A 16,623-nucleotide genomic window follows, 5' to 3' on the forward strand; every position below is an offset into this window, starting at 1 on the left:
CATGTCTTTGGACTTGTGGGGGAAACCGGAACACCCAGAAGAAACCTACGCGAACACGGGGAGAACATGCAAACTCCACAGAGAAATGCCAACTGACCCAGCCGAGGCTCGAACCAGCGACCTTCTTGCTGTGAGGCGATCGTGCTACCCACAGCGCCACCATGATGCTCTGATCCAAAATTTTATATTAAAAATAACAAAGTATACATATTAACAACAAAATATCAAAACACGTTTTTGTGGTTATAAATTATTTATATTTTTTATAATATTATTTTTCCATTATTATTTAGGTGCAGTGTGATTATAATTTAAGGTTTTGACTGACTTTATTACTCTTTTTTTATTATAATGAATACATAATTGTGATGAATTTATAATCCTAAACATATCATGCTGTTTTAAAATGACGGTTTTTAATGAAAGTTCATAGCCCTGTGTGAAAAATTGCTAGCTTCTTATCTTAAATCGAATAACTGGTTGGGCCACGTGACGCGGTGGAGCAGTGGGTGACACATTCGCCTCACAGCAAGAAGGTCGCGTGTTCGAGCCTCGGCTGGGTCAGTTGGCGTTTCTGTATGGAGTTTGTATGTTCTCCCTGTGTTCATGTGGGTTTCCTCTGGGTTCTCCGGTTTCCCACACAAGTCCAAAGACATGCGGTACAGGTGAATTGGGTATAGGCTAAATTGTTCATATGAGTGTGTATGGGTGTTTCCCAGTGATGGGTTGTGGCTGGAAGGGCATCCGCTGCGTAAAACCATAGACTGTAAAATATATGGACGGAGTATCCGTGACGTCACCCATAGGTTTCTGAAGAGCGCAAAAGAAGCCACAAGTAGGCGCGGCCAACCGTCGCCATTTTGTTCGCGCGTCATCGCACCCACGGCGGGATACCAAACAAGGGCAAAGAGGCGGAGAGTGGGCGGAGCTACAGACACCTGCTGGCACTTTGCTTAGACCTGGCAGACAGACTTTACTTTGGGAGAAACGCTTGATACTTCATTACCTGCGACTCGTTTGTGTTCTGACCACATGTGCTTGGCTGTACACTATATCAGTAAAGTGATTAGACTTTTAAAAACACTGTAGTAATACAGTGAGCCACTAAACATTGTTCTTATGATGTTTTTCTACAGGAGGAAAACGCGAATTACTTCCAAACACTTCAGATGTGTGTGTTAGTAAATGCAAGACTATTGATGAAATCCAGCACAACACTGTATGACAACGCTTCAGATGACTGTTCTAGAGACTACAACTAATCAATCTGACAGATTCTGGAGTGCTTTACGGGTCTAAAGAAATATATTAATGATAAATGATCTTAAATAAAACATACATTTATAGAGATGGTGTACAAGTATATAACTTTACTCACATGGGAAACGGAGGCCACGTGAACGGTTTGTGAGCACAATTAAATGCACACAGCATCCCATATCATCTGATAATTGTAAGAAATAAGTCCAAAAGGCAGCTGACTGTGTAAAGCCACATAAAACAACACAAAAATACGATGAATATGCCGAGATCAGTGGCTAATCTGCCAGATGCAGCTGAGGTGAAGTGACGGCGACCAGCGAGACCTAGCTGTCACTCAAGTGGCCACGCCCTTAATTATGCAAACTTAATATAACCTAAAATAAAGGAAATGGATGAGTTATAAAAAAATTCACCCCCCTCACAGTTGTCATGGAGGGTAATAATAGCTATATGAACCAAAGTCGTTCTTTGTACCAGGCTGTAAACACCTTTTTTTCTGCTGTAAAGTTGGCCATTCTAACAGAGGGCTCAATTGCACTTTGCTCTATTATGGAGCCAGGACTAGCGGAATTTTGATGAATTGCAGTTTCAGTTACTTCCGTATTGGCCTCCCGAGGGAGAGCGGGAGGTTGCCGCTTGCGTAAAACGTGCTGGATAAGTTGGCAGTTCATTCCGCTGTGGCGACCCCAGATCAATAAAGGGACTAAGCCGAAAAGAAAATGAATGAATGAATGGTTGGGCCACCCTTAGCAACTGCAATCAAGTATTTTCAACAGCTTGCAAAGAGTCTATTACATCACTGTGGAGGATTTTTTGCTTACTCGTCTTTGCTGAATTGCTGTAATTCTACAACATTAAAGGAGTTTTCATGCATGAACCACCTTTTTAAGGTCATGCCACAGTATCTCAATTGGATTCAATTCAGGACTTTGACTAGGCCACCCCAAAGTCTTCATTTTGTTTTTCTGCAGCCATTCAGAAGTGGACTTGCTGGTGAGCTTTGGATCAATGTATTGCCGCACATGGCTGGACCTTCTCCTTCAGGATATTTTGGTACACAGCAGAATTCATGGCTCCATTTATCACAGCAAGTCTTCCAGGTCCTGAAGCAGCAAAGCATCTCCAGTCACACTACTATCACCAGCACATTTTACTATTGGTATGATGTTCTTTCTCTGAAATGAGATGTCACTTTTATGCCTACATAATGGGACCCACACCTGCCAAAAAGTTCAACTTTTGCCTTGTCAGTCCACAGAGTATTTTTCCAAACACTTTTTCACACAGGGCTATGAAGTTTTGGATTTTGCTTTCCCTAATAATAAAAACTGTGTGGAAAAAAGTGACAAACATTCAAATAAATAAAATCAGTAAGGTGGCAAACACTTTTTCACACACCACTGTATACCAATAAAAGTATTATCACAAAATTCAGTGATATAAAATTGTAACATTATATTTTATACAGGTATTTATTCATTATATATATATAATAAATGATCAAATATTTAAACACTTATTTCTAAATGTTTTTAATATACGTTTTTTGTAAGTTACAGATATTTTATGTACTGCACTGCTTACACATTTCTACCTCTAAAGAAATCTGCTACACTTAATCAATTGTATTAACAACCACTGAATATAAGAATTTATTCATTTATTCAACTTCCAATATAAAAACTACAAGGAAATCAATCTAAGTAATGTTTTTTCACAGTCTTTTCCACAATATTTTACGCTTTTGTGTGTGTTTTTCTGTTTCATTGAATACAACAATAATAACATCACTGCATTGAAGAAAAAATACAATAACAAAAAATTAAGAAAGTAGAGAAAAAAAACAACACACACACAAAAAACCTTTACAAAGCCTCAGTCATTAAGAAAAAGATTATCATAAACTTTAAGAAACGTATTATTCTTATTATCATCAATAAGCTTAAGAGATTCAATATTGAACGAAATTTCAGCAAGAAAAGTATTAAATCTAGGTATTGCCTTTAGGAACTTATTTTTGTGTATAAAAAATGTACAGTGTAACAAAAAAATTTACAATAAGATCGAAAGCATGATCATTACCAGAGAAATCCAGAAATATATATTATATAGTTAAATTTAAATAATATTTAAATAAGGATGATAAATAAAAAATAATGTTATTCCAAAGAAGTTTAACGTGACTGCAACTATAGAATAAGTGAAATAAAGTCTCTTCATCTATATTGCAGAAAGTGCACAAATTAGATATATCAAAATAATTAGCAATTTGGGAATTTGTAGGATATACATTATGCAAAGTCTTAAAATGTATCTCTCTTATTTTGTTGGATATGCTGAACTTTTCAGGTAATATCCATGCTCTCTTCCATTGAATGCTGTCAGAAAAATGTGTCCAGAAAAATTCCCCTCATTAAAGAAAATAAACATTTTAAATAAATGCACATAACTTGGTAACAAACTCTTTATAACACAATTGAAGGATTTGACTGGCAGAGGGAAATTATACAATGTCATAAATTCTACACACACAATATTTTAAGCAAGTGCAAGGAAGTTTAGGGGCCTGATGTCATTTTTCTGCGCGACACGTTGAAGACGGATCAAATGACGCTTGTGACGTAATTGTGCTGCGTCCATGCGAGCGGTATCGTTGAAGAAAACAAATGATCCAGATTCGTTTATCTGCCATATTATTTTATTCCCACATATATTCTTGAATTTCTTCATCTGCACGGGTTTCACTCCGGGTATGTGTATAGTTATTAAGCACCGACTGTTTGAGGGGATTTAGAAAAGGTTTAATCAGTCCGTAGCGTAAAAACAGAATCGTGTAGCACGTTAACATTATATCTCAGTCTTTTACCAATATTTAATCGATTAAAATAGTATTTGTGTAATTACAGCTTCTGGAACTATGCTTTTGTTCATCTTTCATGCTACAGATACATTGGTTTTGTCTCAAAACGTAGTTAAGTGTCTACTTAGGGCACACTTACAAGGTGTGCAGCATGTTTTAGTGCTCGTGTTTGTACTCATATTTTTACATTAAATATCATAAGATTGTGCTATATTTTTGACCTGTTAGGGCATATCATGCCATAAAAGTAGTTATATTTGTCCAATACTCAACCGTTCGTTGATATATTTAACATAGCCATTTAAAACAACAATTCCTTGATTTGTTTACTGTTTCATGTATTTATCATTTTATTTCTGTTCAGAAAACACTCAGCATGACGTTAAAATCAGGAGAGGAGCGCCTGAAGGAGATGGAGGCAGAGATGGCACTGTAAGTTCTTCGCATTACATTCATGTGTAGTTCAAGCAGATATAATGTGGTGTAAATCAGTGGTTCCCAAAGTGGGGCTCTCTTGGCGCTTTCCAAAAATTAAATTAATTTGATTAAACTATTAGAATTACCATATTTTATTCTTAACCCTTTAACTGCCCCACCAAGCAAAAAAAAAATATTGCATTTCTTAACTCCTAATGTTGCTAGTTAACGCACTCAATGCATTTTTTTTCAACACATCCCATAATTTCAAAAATATTAACCTCTACCAAATGGTAGATATGTCAATTTATGGTAAAAGTACCGTAATTAAAACATGTACTATGGAAAATCAGAAAATATGAAGTGTAAGACCAATTTATTAAAAAATATATTTAAAGTAAAACTTTTTTGAATACTAAATCATCTTTATTTTTTGAAGTATGCCATACAATATTTCAGATTCTCATTTAATATGCTGTCTTGGTTTTTTTTTTTTTTTTGTTATTATTATTTTTTTTTTTACAATAAAGCAAAAAAATTAAGTGTAGTAGTGCAACAGGATTATGTTTGTTTGATTTTTTTATTTTTTTTATTTTATAAACTAACAGTTTACATACTTTAAAGCAGTCAAAAGATGGTCAATCATTTGGTAGAGCAGGCAGTTAAAGGGATAACCTACTGAAGAACAATATAGGACTTAATAGTGACATTGTTAACATATTAATGATAAACATTCAATTACAACATGCAAATAAAAAGCCATCAGTCTTCCGATTTAAATTTTTTTGTGCAACGCCTGGGGTGATTATGTTCTATTAAAGACACAGCAATAGCATCAGATGCTGCACATTAATTTTATGCCACCAGGTTAAACTTTCTGACACCTTTACAGCACTCGGGTACATTAAAAATAAATACAGGCCACAACTGAACATGGAGGATGGTCTCCGAGTGGGGTTCTCCAAAATTAAATGATGAATAGACTTGGGCCTATTGGTATGTATGCGCTGTTGTGTGCAAGGTTTTATATTTATAACCACCTCAAAGAACATTGGGAGTCGTGAGTCACTGGCATTGTTATTTTGGGTTTAGTTTACTTGCAGAATGAAAATTTTCATGATAATTTACTCACCCCCTTGTCATCCAAGATTTTAATGATTAATTTCTTTCATTATCTAAGTAATAAGGGTGTTACAAGTGATCCAAAATTCAATATTAAAAAAAGTATATTAAAAAAAAAATTATTTAGCATATCAAAACAAGTTTTTGTGGTCATAAATTATTTATATTTTTAATAATATTATTATTAAATTATTATTTAGGTGCAGTGTAATTATAATTTAAGGTTTTGACTGACTTTATTACTCTTTTTATTTTTTTTAATTTAATTTATAAATGTGATGAATTTATCATTATAAACACATCGTGCTTTTATTATTGAAGGAAATCAAAATACAAAACTACATATCCCTGTGTGAAAAAGTGTTTGCCTCCAAAAGCTTATAACTGGTTGGGCCACCCTTAGCAACCGCAATCAAGCATTTTTGATAACTTGCAACGAGTCTGTTAGATTGCTGTGGAAGATTTTTTTGCCCACTTATCTTTGCAGAATTGCTGTAATTCAGCCACATTAGAGGGTTTTCAAGTATGAAACACCTTTTTAAAGTCATGCCACAGCATCTTAATTGAATTCAGGTCAGGACTTTAACTAGGCCATTCCAAAGTCTTCATTTTAAAATAAATACCGGCCACAACTGAACATAGAGGATGGTCTCTGAGTGGCGTTCTCCAAAGAACATCAAAGAACATTAGGGCTCGTGACTCACTGGCATTGTTATTTTGGGGGTCTCAGGCTGAAAAGTTTGGGAACCCCTGGTGTAAATGATGCTTTCAGTCGGGATAGTTTTGGAGTGGAATATAAAATTTTCAGACTGTATTTTTCTACTTATGTTTTTTCTTTTGTAGCTTCGAGCAGGAGGTGTTGGGTGGACCTGTGGCACCTACTGTGGTTGAAGCAGTGCCGGTCGCTCTAGCAATGCCAGCTTTACCCATGATCAGGCCCATCATTGGCACAAACACCTATCGAGAGGTATTTATTACCGCTACCTTACAAAACTAATATTTATTGCTGTATGCTGTAGATTGATATGAGGAAAAATGCTTCTTTATTTTTTATTTATCAATTATTTGTGTTATTTTATGATTCCCAAATTGATTTATTTTCAAATGATCAAGTAAAGTTTCATTTATTTTAAGGAAGAAGTTTTTAAAAGATTTTTTTTTTATAATATGAAAATATATAGTTTTTCACCAAAAAAGGAAGTCTAGATTTTCTTGTCTATGTTTATTTTGGTGTCTTTACAAAAGGACATGCATGTTACATACAGACCATATTTATGCATTTTAACTTATGCTCCATTTTTATGTTAAAAGAATTCAATTCAATCTATTTCTCATATTAATAGTTAGTCATTGTTTTGTTGTTGTTTTTTTCCACAAGGTCCAGCAGAGTTTAGATGCAAGAGCTGCAACTTTAGTTGGACCACCACCCACTTTTGTTTGTCCTGGTAAAAAAATGTTCAATATTTACACTTTCAAACATTTACACATAGAAATCGACTAACAATGATTTGATATTTATCTACAGCTATACCAGCAGTACCGCCTCCTCCAGTTCTGCGGCCTGCATTTGTCCCGCATGTCTTACAGAGGCCAGGTAATCAGGAGTCATGTTAGACCTTTGTAATATGTGTTTCAATATTTTATTTCAAAATTTCAATGAACACAAGTTTACAAGTAAACCAAAATGTATAGAATATTTAGATCTTTTTACTTTAAACACTCAAACCACTTGGTTTTGTTTGTGTGTCAGCAAAAAGTTTTGAAATAATCAAAAATTTTAAGTGCAATAATTTTTTCTTTTATATGTTTCATAAAGATCAGAATAGGCATGTGTTGTTTTTTACACAAATATGTCTGTTACGCCTAATTAAGTTGAAACTTTATTTCAGCAGTATTTTGATATTTTGATCTCACAAAAGTTATTTTAAAACATGTAATGTTTAATGTTGACTTTATTTCATGTTAATAAAACCAAAGTTGACCACAGTGCTGTATGGAAACAATACAAAATAAAAACAAACCAATTTCCTGGCTAATAAAATAAATACTCAAAATAGTAAAATTCCTTGCCACTCAATAAGCTCGCAGAACACAGATTTCAGATTCAACAAGACAATTAATAACAATCGGTTTCATCATTGAAACGCTCAAGGTCAAATTCTGCTGTAAAATAGTATGATTGTTTTTTAACATCAGTATTTAATTACATTTTTGCTTTAATTTTAAATGCTGCTTGTGTTTATTAATTTTTGATGCAGACTCCAAATGTGACTTCTCTATGTCCTGTAATTTAAAAATATATTAAAGTGTAATTTATTTTATTAACAGAACATCGATTTCGCTTATCGAGTCACAATTTTGATTCCAATGTAAATTTTTTTAAAATAATTTAGGCTCTGTTCATGTTCACGTGGGTATTCAGATTCTTTTTCATCGATCGGATCACAAATTGACAAGGGAGACACATTACTGATGCAATTTTTATAATTTACGAGAAAAAAAAATCATAAGATCAATTAAACACGCTTTATAAACAGGCTACTTTATGCATTAAATAAAGAAATTGTAGATAAGTGATTTCTTTTATTTCCAGTCTATTACACCTATATACTTTATTCTGTTTTACAGTTTTAACATCTTTATGTTCTTTAGTTCTTTATGAAATTCGTTTAACAAATATCTTAGCACATTGAAACTTTGATAAAAAACATTATGCGAAGGATCAGGTATTGGTCATTAAAAAAAAACACACGAAAACAACGATCCAACACATGCAATGCCATAAGCATACTTCAAAGAGCCCCTATTATGCATTATAAAAGGTCATATTTTGGTTTTGGGGGTCTCCAACATCACACTGTAATGCATGCAAGGTCAAAAATCTGTTTCAATGTGTTATAATATGCATTTATTTTTACCTAATTATCCCAATGACTCCCATATGATTTATTCAGAGTTTCATTTGTTCCTAAACCCCTCCTTAGCCATGACAAACGGCAGAGGATCGCGAGCTCACAAAAGCGTTTAAATCTGTAAAGAAAGCGAAATGCGTTGCATTTTCAACGTGGTTTTAAACATGATATGTGGATATGAGTTAGCCAGATACAGTATAAGCTGCGTGGAGCGAGTAACAAAGCACAATTAATATATCATATTAAATATAACATGTCTTGCAAGCTAGAGAAGACAAGGAGGCAACCATTTTAATCACACTTACTTATACTTGTGAAATGGAGGAAGAAACTGATCCATGAACAGTGTACTGATAAAGTGTATGTCAAGCACTGACAAAGTCCCATACATCAATAATCTTTTCTGATCCTACCTTTAACAAACGGCTGACGAATCCCCCATTGCAGGGTAGATTATTGCATTAATCACCTATTCAATAACTTTACTTATTTATGTTCACTCATCTTCAGTCATGATCAGTCACACACTCACACGCACTTCGCTAGTGTTTGAAGGGAAAGGTGTGTTCACGTTTACAGTATCTGGCACCTGATATTCGGTATTGTTTCATGTCGACATTGATACGAACAGGCAAAAGATCCGGACGAATGATGAATCATTTAAAAGACTCTGAGTCGAATCTTTTATGAAAAATATATATATTTTTTTTTAACATGGTGCATTTTCGATTTTAACCCGCAGCTGGATGTTTAAATTTACTTAGAGCTGTGTTGCACACTGCATGGAAGGTCATTTTTAAAAACCCATATTAGGGGCTCTTTAAAAATCCATTTCTTAATTTTTTTACAGCTGGAGGTCACAGAATGCCGATGATGCGTGGTCCACCTCCTCACGGCATGATAGCGCCTCCTCTTCCCAGACCACCGCCTCCTCCACCTTCAATGATGGCTCCACCTGTGGTGGGACCCCCTCAGCCCCCTATGGCTCCAGTTGGACCCCCTATGGGACCGATGCCACCAGTGTGTATCTTATGAATTATAATCAGCGGTCTATTGCTTCTCTTTAAAGTCAGCGTTATAAATGTTCTTCATCATTGGCAGGTTGGAGGTATGAACCCTATGGCTTTGGGGCCACCGCGGTCCATGACTCAAGCCCCTGCGAAGATCACACCCAGTGTTATCCAGGCGGCCCCCACCGTTTACACAGCACCTCCTGTCTCAAAGAGAATCGACCTCAAGAGCCAGAAACAAGCGCGCATGGTAAAGTATCAGCACACTTCACTGTCCTGTTTCATTAAGTTTTAAAAGAATGAAACTGTAGCAGATGCTGTTTTATTATGCAATATCATCAAAAAAATCTCAAAGCTTTACTTTTCTTTGGCCAATAATAAATCACAACCATACACTGAATTATGCAATGACAAAACATTTACTGTGATAAAGCCTATTAGAATGCAGTTACAATTAATACAGTTAGGACACCCTGTGATCATCTGAATGTGCTCTTCTTCACAGGAGGAGTTATCAGCACTGGTGGCAGAGCAGCAGGCCGCAGTCATGGCCGCTGGGCTGCTGGACACCAAGAAGGAGATGGCCAGCGATGATAGTGTGATCGGGGCCGAGCATGCCGGAGCCTGAGCCTGTACATGTGGAGGTTTGATATTCATTCATTCATTCATTCATTCATTTCATATTGGCATGGTTCCTGATTTATCACAGCAGTATGAACCACCAATTACTCTGGCATATGTTTTATGTGGCAGATGCCCTTCCAGCCACAACCCAGCACTGGGATGCACCCATACACTCTCTCATTCACAGCACCATACACTCACACACTACAGCCACTTTAGCTTATGTTTTACTAATTATGTTGCTTACGCTTTTGATGCCTCATTCACACTAGCAGCAACTTTGTAGCTGCATGTTGCTGTAGGTTGCGACTTGCTGCAAACACATGTCTGTGTAGATCTACAGCACGGTGAATACAACCAGCCCCTGAGTGAGCTGAGAGAGGATCACGTGAGCTCTACTGGTGCTCCTATTGGCTGTTGCTCAAGAAAGTCGCTCTTCAATTGCATAAAGTTGAAGGATTCTCAAATTTGTCACATCGCTGTTCGCTAATGGTCGCTGTCGCTCACATAGACTGAAGTCGCCGAAAGTCGCTCACTCTCTGTTGAAATGAGCGGTTGCTTGTCGCTTTTGTGAATGAGGCCTAACATTCATTATAAGCTAACATAAAACAGCTGTTGGTTAAAAAGATAAAGACAATGTTATTTTAATGGATTTAATATTTTATTATAGTATTTTTTCATATTTTAAATTCAATTAGTAAAAAAAACACTATAGGAAATGTAATTTTATCGAGAGAACTCTTGATATGATTATTTTTCATTCACGTGAGCACAGCCTGTCGATACCAGCACAGAAGATAAGAAGAAAGGGAAACAGGAGAAAGTGAAGAAATGCATTCGTGTTGCAGCCGGCGTCTCATGGGAGGACACCAGCCTATTAGAGTGGGAAACAGGTATGACCATACGGTCTTGTGTTTTTTTTAATTTAATTCATGTCAATAATCTTTATTGTTAGAAAATTGTCTTTAGACATAGGGTCACACACAGCAAAACATAAATACACTTGCACAATTATGTAACTTAAAAACTTTTTTCTTACACTTAACCCTGGGTTATTGTCATACTGAACACCTTTTTTAACTGTGGATAAAGGAACATTTTAAAGATCTGCGTGGGACTGAATTTTTAGTTTCACTCCCGCCAGGTTTTATTCCGCACCTGACTTCTCCCGCTGTATATTCAGCCTTTGTTTACCCGCTGCCCGACCTGCCTCGTTTTCTATCCGACCCGATCGTTCCAACTAAATTTAGATCTGGTTTCCAAAATCTCTCATTAAAATTGGCCACTACCAAGAGAGAAAAAAGTGTAGGTTGTGCAAGGATCGTAGGCTTGGGAAATGGTTGGCATGTAGGTTTGGCATGGGAAATGTTACAAATGTATTGCCAAAGCATTTATAAAGTTTAAATAAAAAGTAACATCCATATATAATAAAAACACAGAGTAAACACAGTAAATAGTAGCATTATATATATATATATATATATATATATATATAAATAAATAATAAATAACTAAATAAAATATAAATAATATATCTTATTATTCAATGTATCACGTTAGTATTCAATATATCATATTATTCAGTATATCATATTATTCAATATATCACGCTAGTATTCAATATATCATATTATTATTCAGTATATCATATTATTCAATATATCATGTTAGTATTTAATATATCATATTATTATTCAGTATATCATATTATTCAGTATATCATATATTCTTCAATGTATCGTATTATTATTCAGTATACCATATTATTCAATATATCACGCTAGTATTCAATATATCATATTATTATTCAGTATATTATATTATTCAATATATCATGTTAGTATTCAATATATCATATTATTATTCAGTATATCATATTATTCAATATATCACGCTAGTATTCAATATATCATATTATTCAGTATATCATATATTATTCAATGTATCCTATTATTATTCAGTATATCATATTATTTAATATATCACGTTAGTATTCAATATATCATATTATTATTCAGTATATCATATTATTCAGTATATCATATATTATTCAATGTATCATATTATTATTCAGTATATCATATTATTTAATATATCACGCTAGTATTCAATATATCATATTATTATTCAGTATATCATATATTCTTCAATGTATCATATTATTATTCAGTATATCATATTATTTAATATATCACGTTAGTATTCAATATATCGTGTTATTATTCAGTATATCATATTATTCAATATATCACGTTATTATTCAGTATATCATATTATTCAATATATCACGTTATTATTCAGTATATCATATTATTCAGTATATCATATTATTATTCAGTATATCATATTATTCAGTATATCATATTATTCAGTATATCATATTATTCAGTATATCATATTATTCAGTATATCATATTATTATTCAGTATATCATATTATTCAGTATATCATATTATTCAGTATATCATATATTATTCAATGTATCGTATTATTATTCAGTATATCATATTATTTAATATATCACGCTAGTATTCAATATATCATATTATTATTCAGTATATCATATATTATTCAATGTATCATATTATTCATACAAATCAATACAAATATTTATAGATCAGAATACACTGTACATTTAACAATCAACATTTTAGGATAAAACAGTAATAAAAACAATAATAATCAGTATATTTACAATGATTCATTTATAATAATCTTTTTATTAATTATTGTTGGGCTAATAATTCTTTTTTTTTTAATTGTAATCTTCTGTAAAAGGTATACACAAATTGGGATCACAAATAAATGGAAGAATAAAAACAACAAGGAACAGATGAAAAACAAAACAATAAAACAACAAAATAGTGAGGGCTAATAATTCTGATTTCAGCTGTATGTGAACAGGTCACATGGTTTGTTTTCCATTCAGACACTCTAAATATGCAAATTTAGAAACTTTTGTCAACAAATGTTAACCTAGGGTTTGTTGTGAGCACTGCAAAAGCAAAAAAAAAACTATAATAAACCAACATAATCTTTGCTGTTCCTGTCATCTCAGATGATTTCCGGATATTCTGTGGAGATCTGGGAAATGAGGTGAATGATGACATTCTGGCAAGAGCGTTCAGCCGTTATCCGTCCTTCCTGAAGGCTAAGGTTGTTCGAGACAAACGTACTGGGAAAACAAAGGGTTACGGTTTCGTCAGTTTTAAAGATCCCAATGATTATGTGCGCGCCATGAGAGAAATGAACGGTGAGTTAATGAAGATTTTTACATTATCACAAACAATACGGTTTTATACTATAAATATTTAACTTTTTCTTCATTTTTTATTTGAAGTATTGCATTTATATTTTATCAAACATGCTAGTGAAAATATTTTATGATTTATGTGAAAATACTTTCTATCACTTTTAACAAATGTAAAAAATTAAGCTGCATAAATGTTTTCATGTTTTGATGAAGGATCATGTCGCTCAAGACTAGAGTAATGGCAGCTTTGATACCATAGGAATTTTTTTAAATGTATTGAAATATATTACAGATTTTAAAAGTGTGATAATATTTTACAATTACACTCAATATTTAATCATGCTTTTTATGAGGAAAACAGACAATTCACAGTATTCTCATTTCACAGAAATTATTTATTTTAGTTTAGCTGTAATAAGTGGTTTTTAAAATAATTTTTAAGGTCAACATTATTAGCTTACTAAGCCGAAAGTGAATGTGTATTATTAGTATTATTTGCAAAAAAATGCACTGGCATCATGGCAGAAACATACACTCACTGGCCACTTTGTTAGGAACAACAGTCCAAGTGACTTTTGAACATGGCATGGTTGTTGGTGCCAGACGGGCTGGTCTGAGTATTTCAGAAACTGCTGATCTACTGGGATTTTCACGCACAACCATCTCCAGGGTTTACAGAGAATGGTCTGAAAAAGAGAAAATATCCAGTGAGTGCAAATGCCTTGTTGATGCCAGAGGTCAGAGGAGAATGGCCAGACTGGTTCAATCTAATAGAAGATCTCGTTATAACTGAGGTATGGAGAAGAGCATCTGTGTATGCACAACACGTCTCACCTTGATGGGCTACAGCAGCAGAAGACAACACCAGGTGTCACTCCTGTCAGCTAAGAAGAGGAAACTGAAGCTACAGTTCGCACAGGCTCACCAAAATTGCACAATAGAAGATTAGAAAACATTGCCTAGTCTGATCAGTCTTGATTTCTGCTGCGACATTCGGATGGTAGGCTCAGGAGTTGGTGTCAACATTAGAAAGCATGGATCCATTCTGCCTTGTAACAACGGTTCAGGTTGGTGTAATGGTGTGGGGGATATATTTTTTGAACACTTTGGGCCCATCAGTACCAATTGAGCATCGTGTCAATGCCACAGCCTACCTTTGTTGCTGAACATGACAATGAGTTCACTGTACTCAAATGGCCTCCACATTCACCAGAGCTCAATCCAATAGAGCGCCTTAGGGATGTGGTGGAACAAGAGATTCCACCACAAATCTGCAGCAACTGCAAGATGCTATCAAGTCAATATGAACCAAAACCTCTGAGGAATATTTCGAGTACCTTGTTGAATCTATGCCACGAAGGCAGTTTTGAAGGTAAAAAGGGGACCAACCTTAGTAAGGTGTACCTAATAAAGTGGCTGGTGAGTGTAAGTATTTAGTTATTAGAAACTAGTTATTAAAATTATTATGTTTTAAAATGTGTTGAAGAAAAATCTTATATCGTTGTCAGATCACATCACTTGGGAAATAATTGAAAAATAATTAATTTCATCAGAGGGCAAATAATTATTTAACAATTATTTATTTATTTTTGACTATATAAAACTACTTCCCAAACACCTTGTTAGCTTTAATAAGCCCATTTTCAATTGTTTAAAGGATCATTTGTTTCTATTTTTATTGATTGTAAATAAGCCCCAGAATTAAACTCGAGTATAAGATGTCTTCAGACCATCTGAAAATGGATATTTATTTGTTTATATATATTTTTAAAGGTCATCATGCTCCATCTAAACACACACACTCTCTTGTTTTTGGCTTCAGGGAGGTATGTGGGCAGCAGACCCATCAAACTGAGAAAGAGTACATGGAAGGATCGCAATCTGGAGGTGGTGCGTAAGAAACAGAAGGAGAAGAAGAAGTTGGGACTGAGATAATCCATCTGTACTAAAACTGTGGACTCTAGTTGTGTGTGTGTGTGTATCACCCAGGACGAATATAATGGAGGAGTCGGTAAAACACTTGTATTAGTTGCATCGCCTTCCCATTTGGCCCTCGTTACTTATAAACCAACATTTGAGTTCTAGGTGTATTATCACACACTGAATTCTACCCCTCTGTAAAATCATGCAAATTCTGTCACTTGTCCAGAAAGCTTCAAGAGAGAATTTTAAACCAATGAAATATCGAATATGTTAGTTTTGTTTTTCTAAATTTAGTCGCTAAGGAAGGTGATTGTATTTGCTTCAATACAAGGTGGATGTTTCAAGTAATATCTGTAAAAATGCTAATATTTCCAATAAACTGAGGATGTTCTTTAGGTTTTCATTCGGAACATTGAATGCCTAAACATTGATTCTGATAACAACCACCAGGTGGCCTCCTAAAATGCTATAATTTTGAATTACAAATGTTGTTTTAACCCTCTTGTAAATTAAAGTTAATATTACTCCTAATTAGGCCCACAGCTAATCTGCGGAGATTTTTGGCCCATCATTCTATGGCACAGGGGTCAAATCCAGTTCCTGGTGGGCTGCAGCTCTGCACAGTTTAGTTCCAACTCTAATTAAACACGCTTACCTGTAGGTTTCAAGCAAGCATGAAGGACTCAATTAGTTTGATCAGATGTTTTTAATTAGGGTTAAAGCTAAACTGTGCAGAGCTGCGGCCCTCCAGGAACTGGATTTGACCCCTGTGTTCCATGGAGTCAATCTAGGGCCATATATACTTTACAAAATAAAAGAAAGTTTTGCAAACAAAAAATAAAGTATTGAGCAAAAATAAATAAATGCAAATCTCCAAAAATTGCAGAGCGAAAATTAAATTGAGAAATAACAAAACTAAATTTTTTTGCAATTTGCGGAGTCAAGGGAACTTGGGGGTTTACGGCAGGCCCCGACCCACTGGGCTGTCACAGATATTTACATTGGATGTGACCTATGCTATTGGTGTCTATTAGAAGGAATGCGTCAATAGAGCCGCCATTTTAGTACCGAGTAGTTCTCCTTTGAAATGAATGTGAGACCAAGGTGCAGTGGAGGACTGTGGCCATCCAAAGCCAGAGATATAGACACATATATACATATATCTATGATCAGGAGTTTTCTCGGTGGTCAGTATGCAAATATTTATTTAAATTACGGAAATTATAACTTTACATCAAT

The 16,623-nt window shown here is 34.4% G+C and overlaps 1 protein-coding gene across 1 annotated transcript; it reads left to right on the top strand.

Annotated features, from left to right (window-relative positions):
- The first annotated feature begins 3,884 nt into the window (after positions 1-3,884).
- On the top strand, positions 3,885-15,779 carry rbm42 (RNA binding motif protein 42). The gene is given in 12 exon segments (XM_056475283.1): positions 3,885-4,013; positions 4,488-4,555; positions 6,506-6,629; positions 7,041-7,107; positions 7,188-7,256; positions 9,425-9,594; positions 9,676-9,834; positions 10,090-10,188; positions 10,190-10,228; positions 10,984-11,101; positions 13,267-13,461; positions 15,284-15,779. Coding segments are annotated over 11 exon segments (1,209 nt in total). The 5' UTR covers positions 3,885-4,013; positions 4,488-4,499; the 3' UTR covers positions 15,397-15,779.
- Positions 15,780-16,623: the final 844 nt, after the last annotated feature.

This window comes from Danio aesculapii, chromosome 16, assembly GCF_903798145.1.
Source record: "Danio aesculapii chromosome 16, fDanAes4.1, whole genome shotgun sequence".
In the NCBI taxonomy this organism is placed as follows: Eukaryota; Metazoa; Chordata; class Actinopteri; order Cypriniformes; family Danionidae; genus Danio; species Danio aesculapii.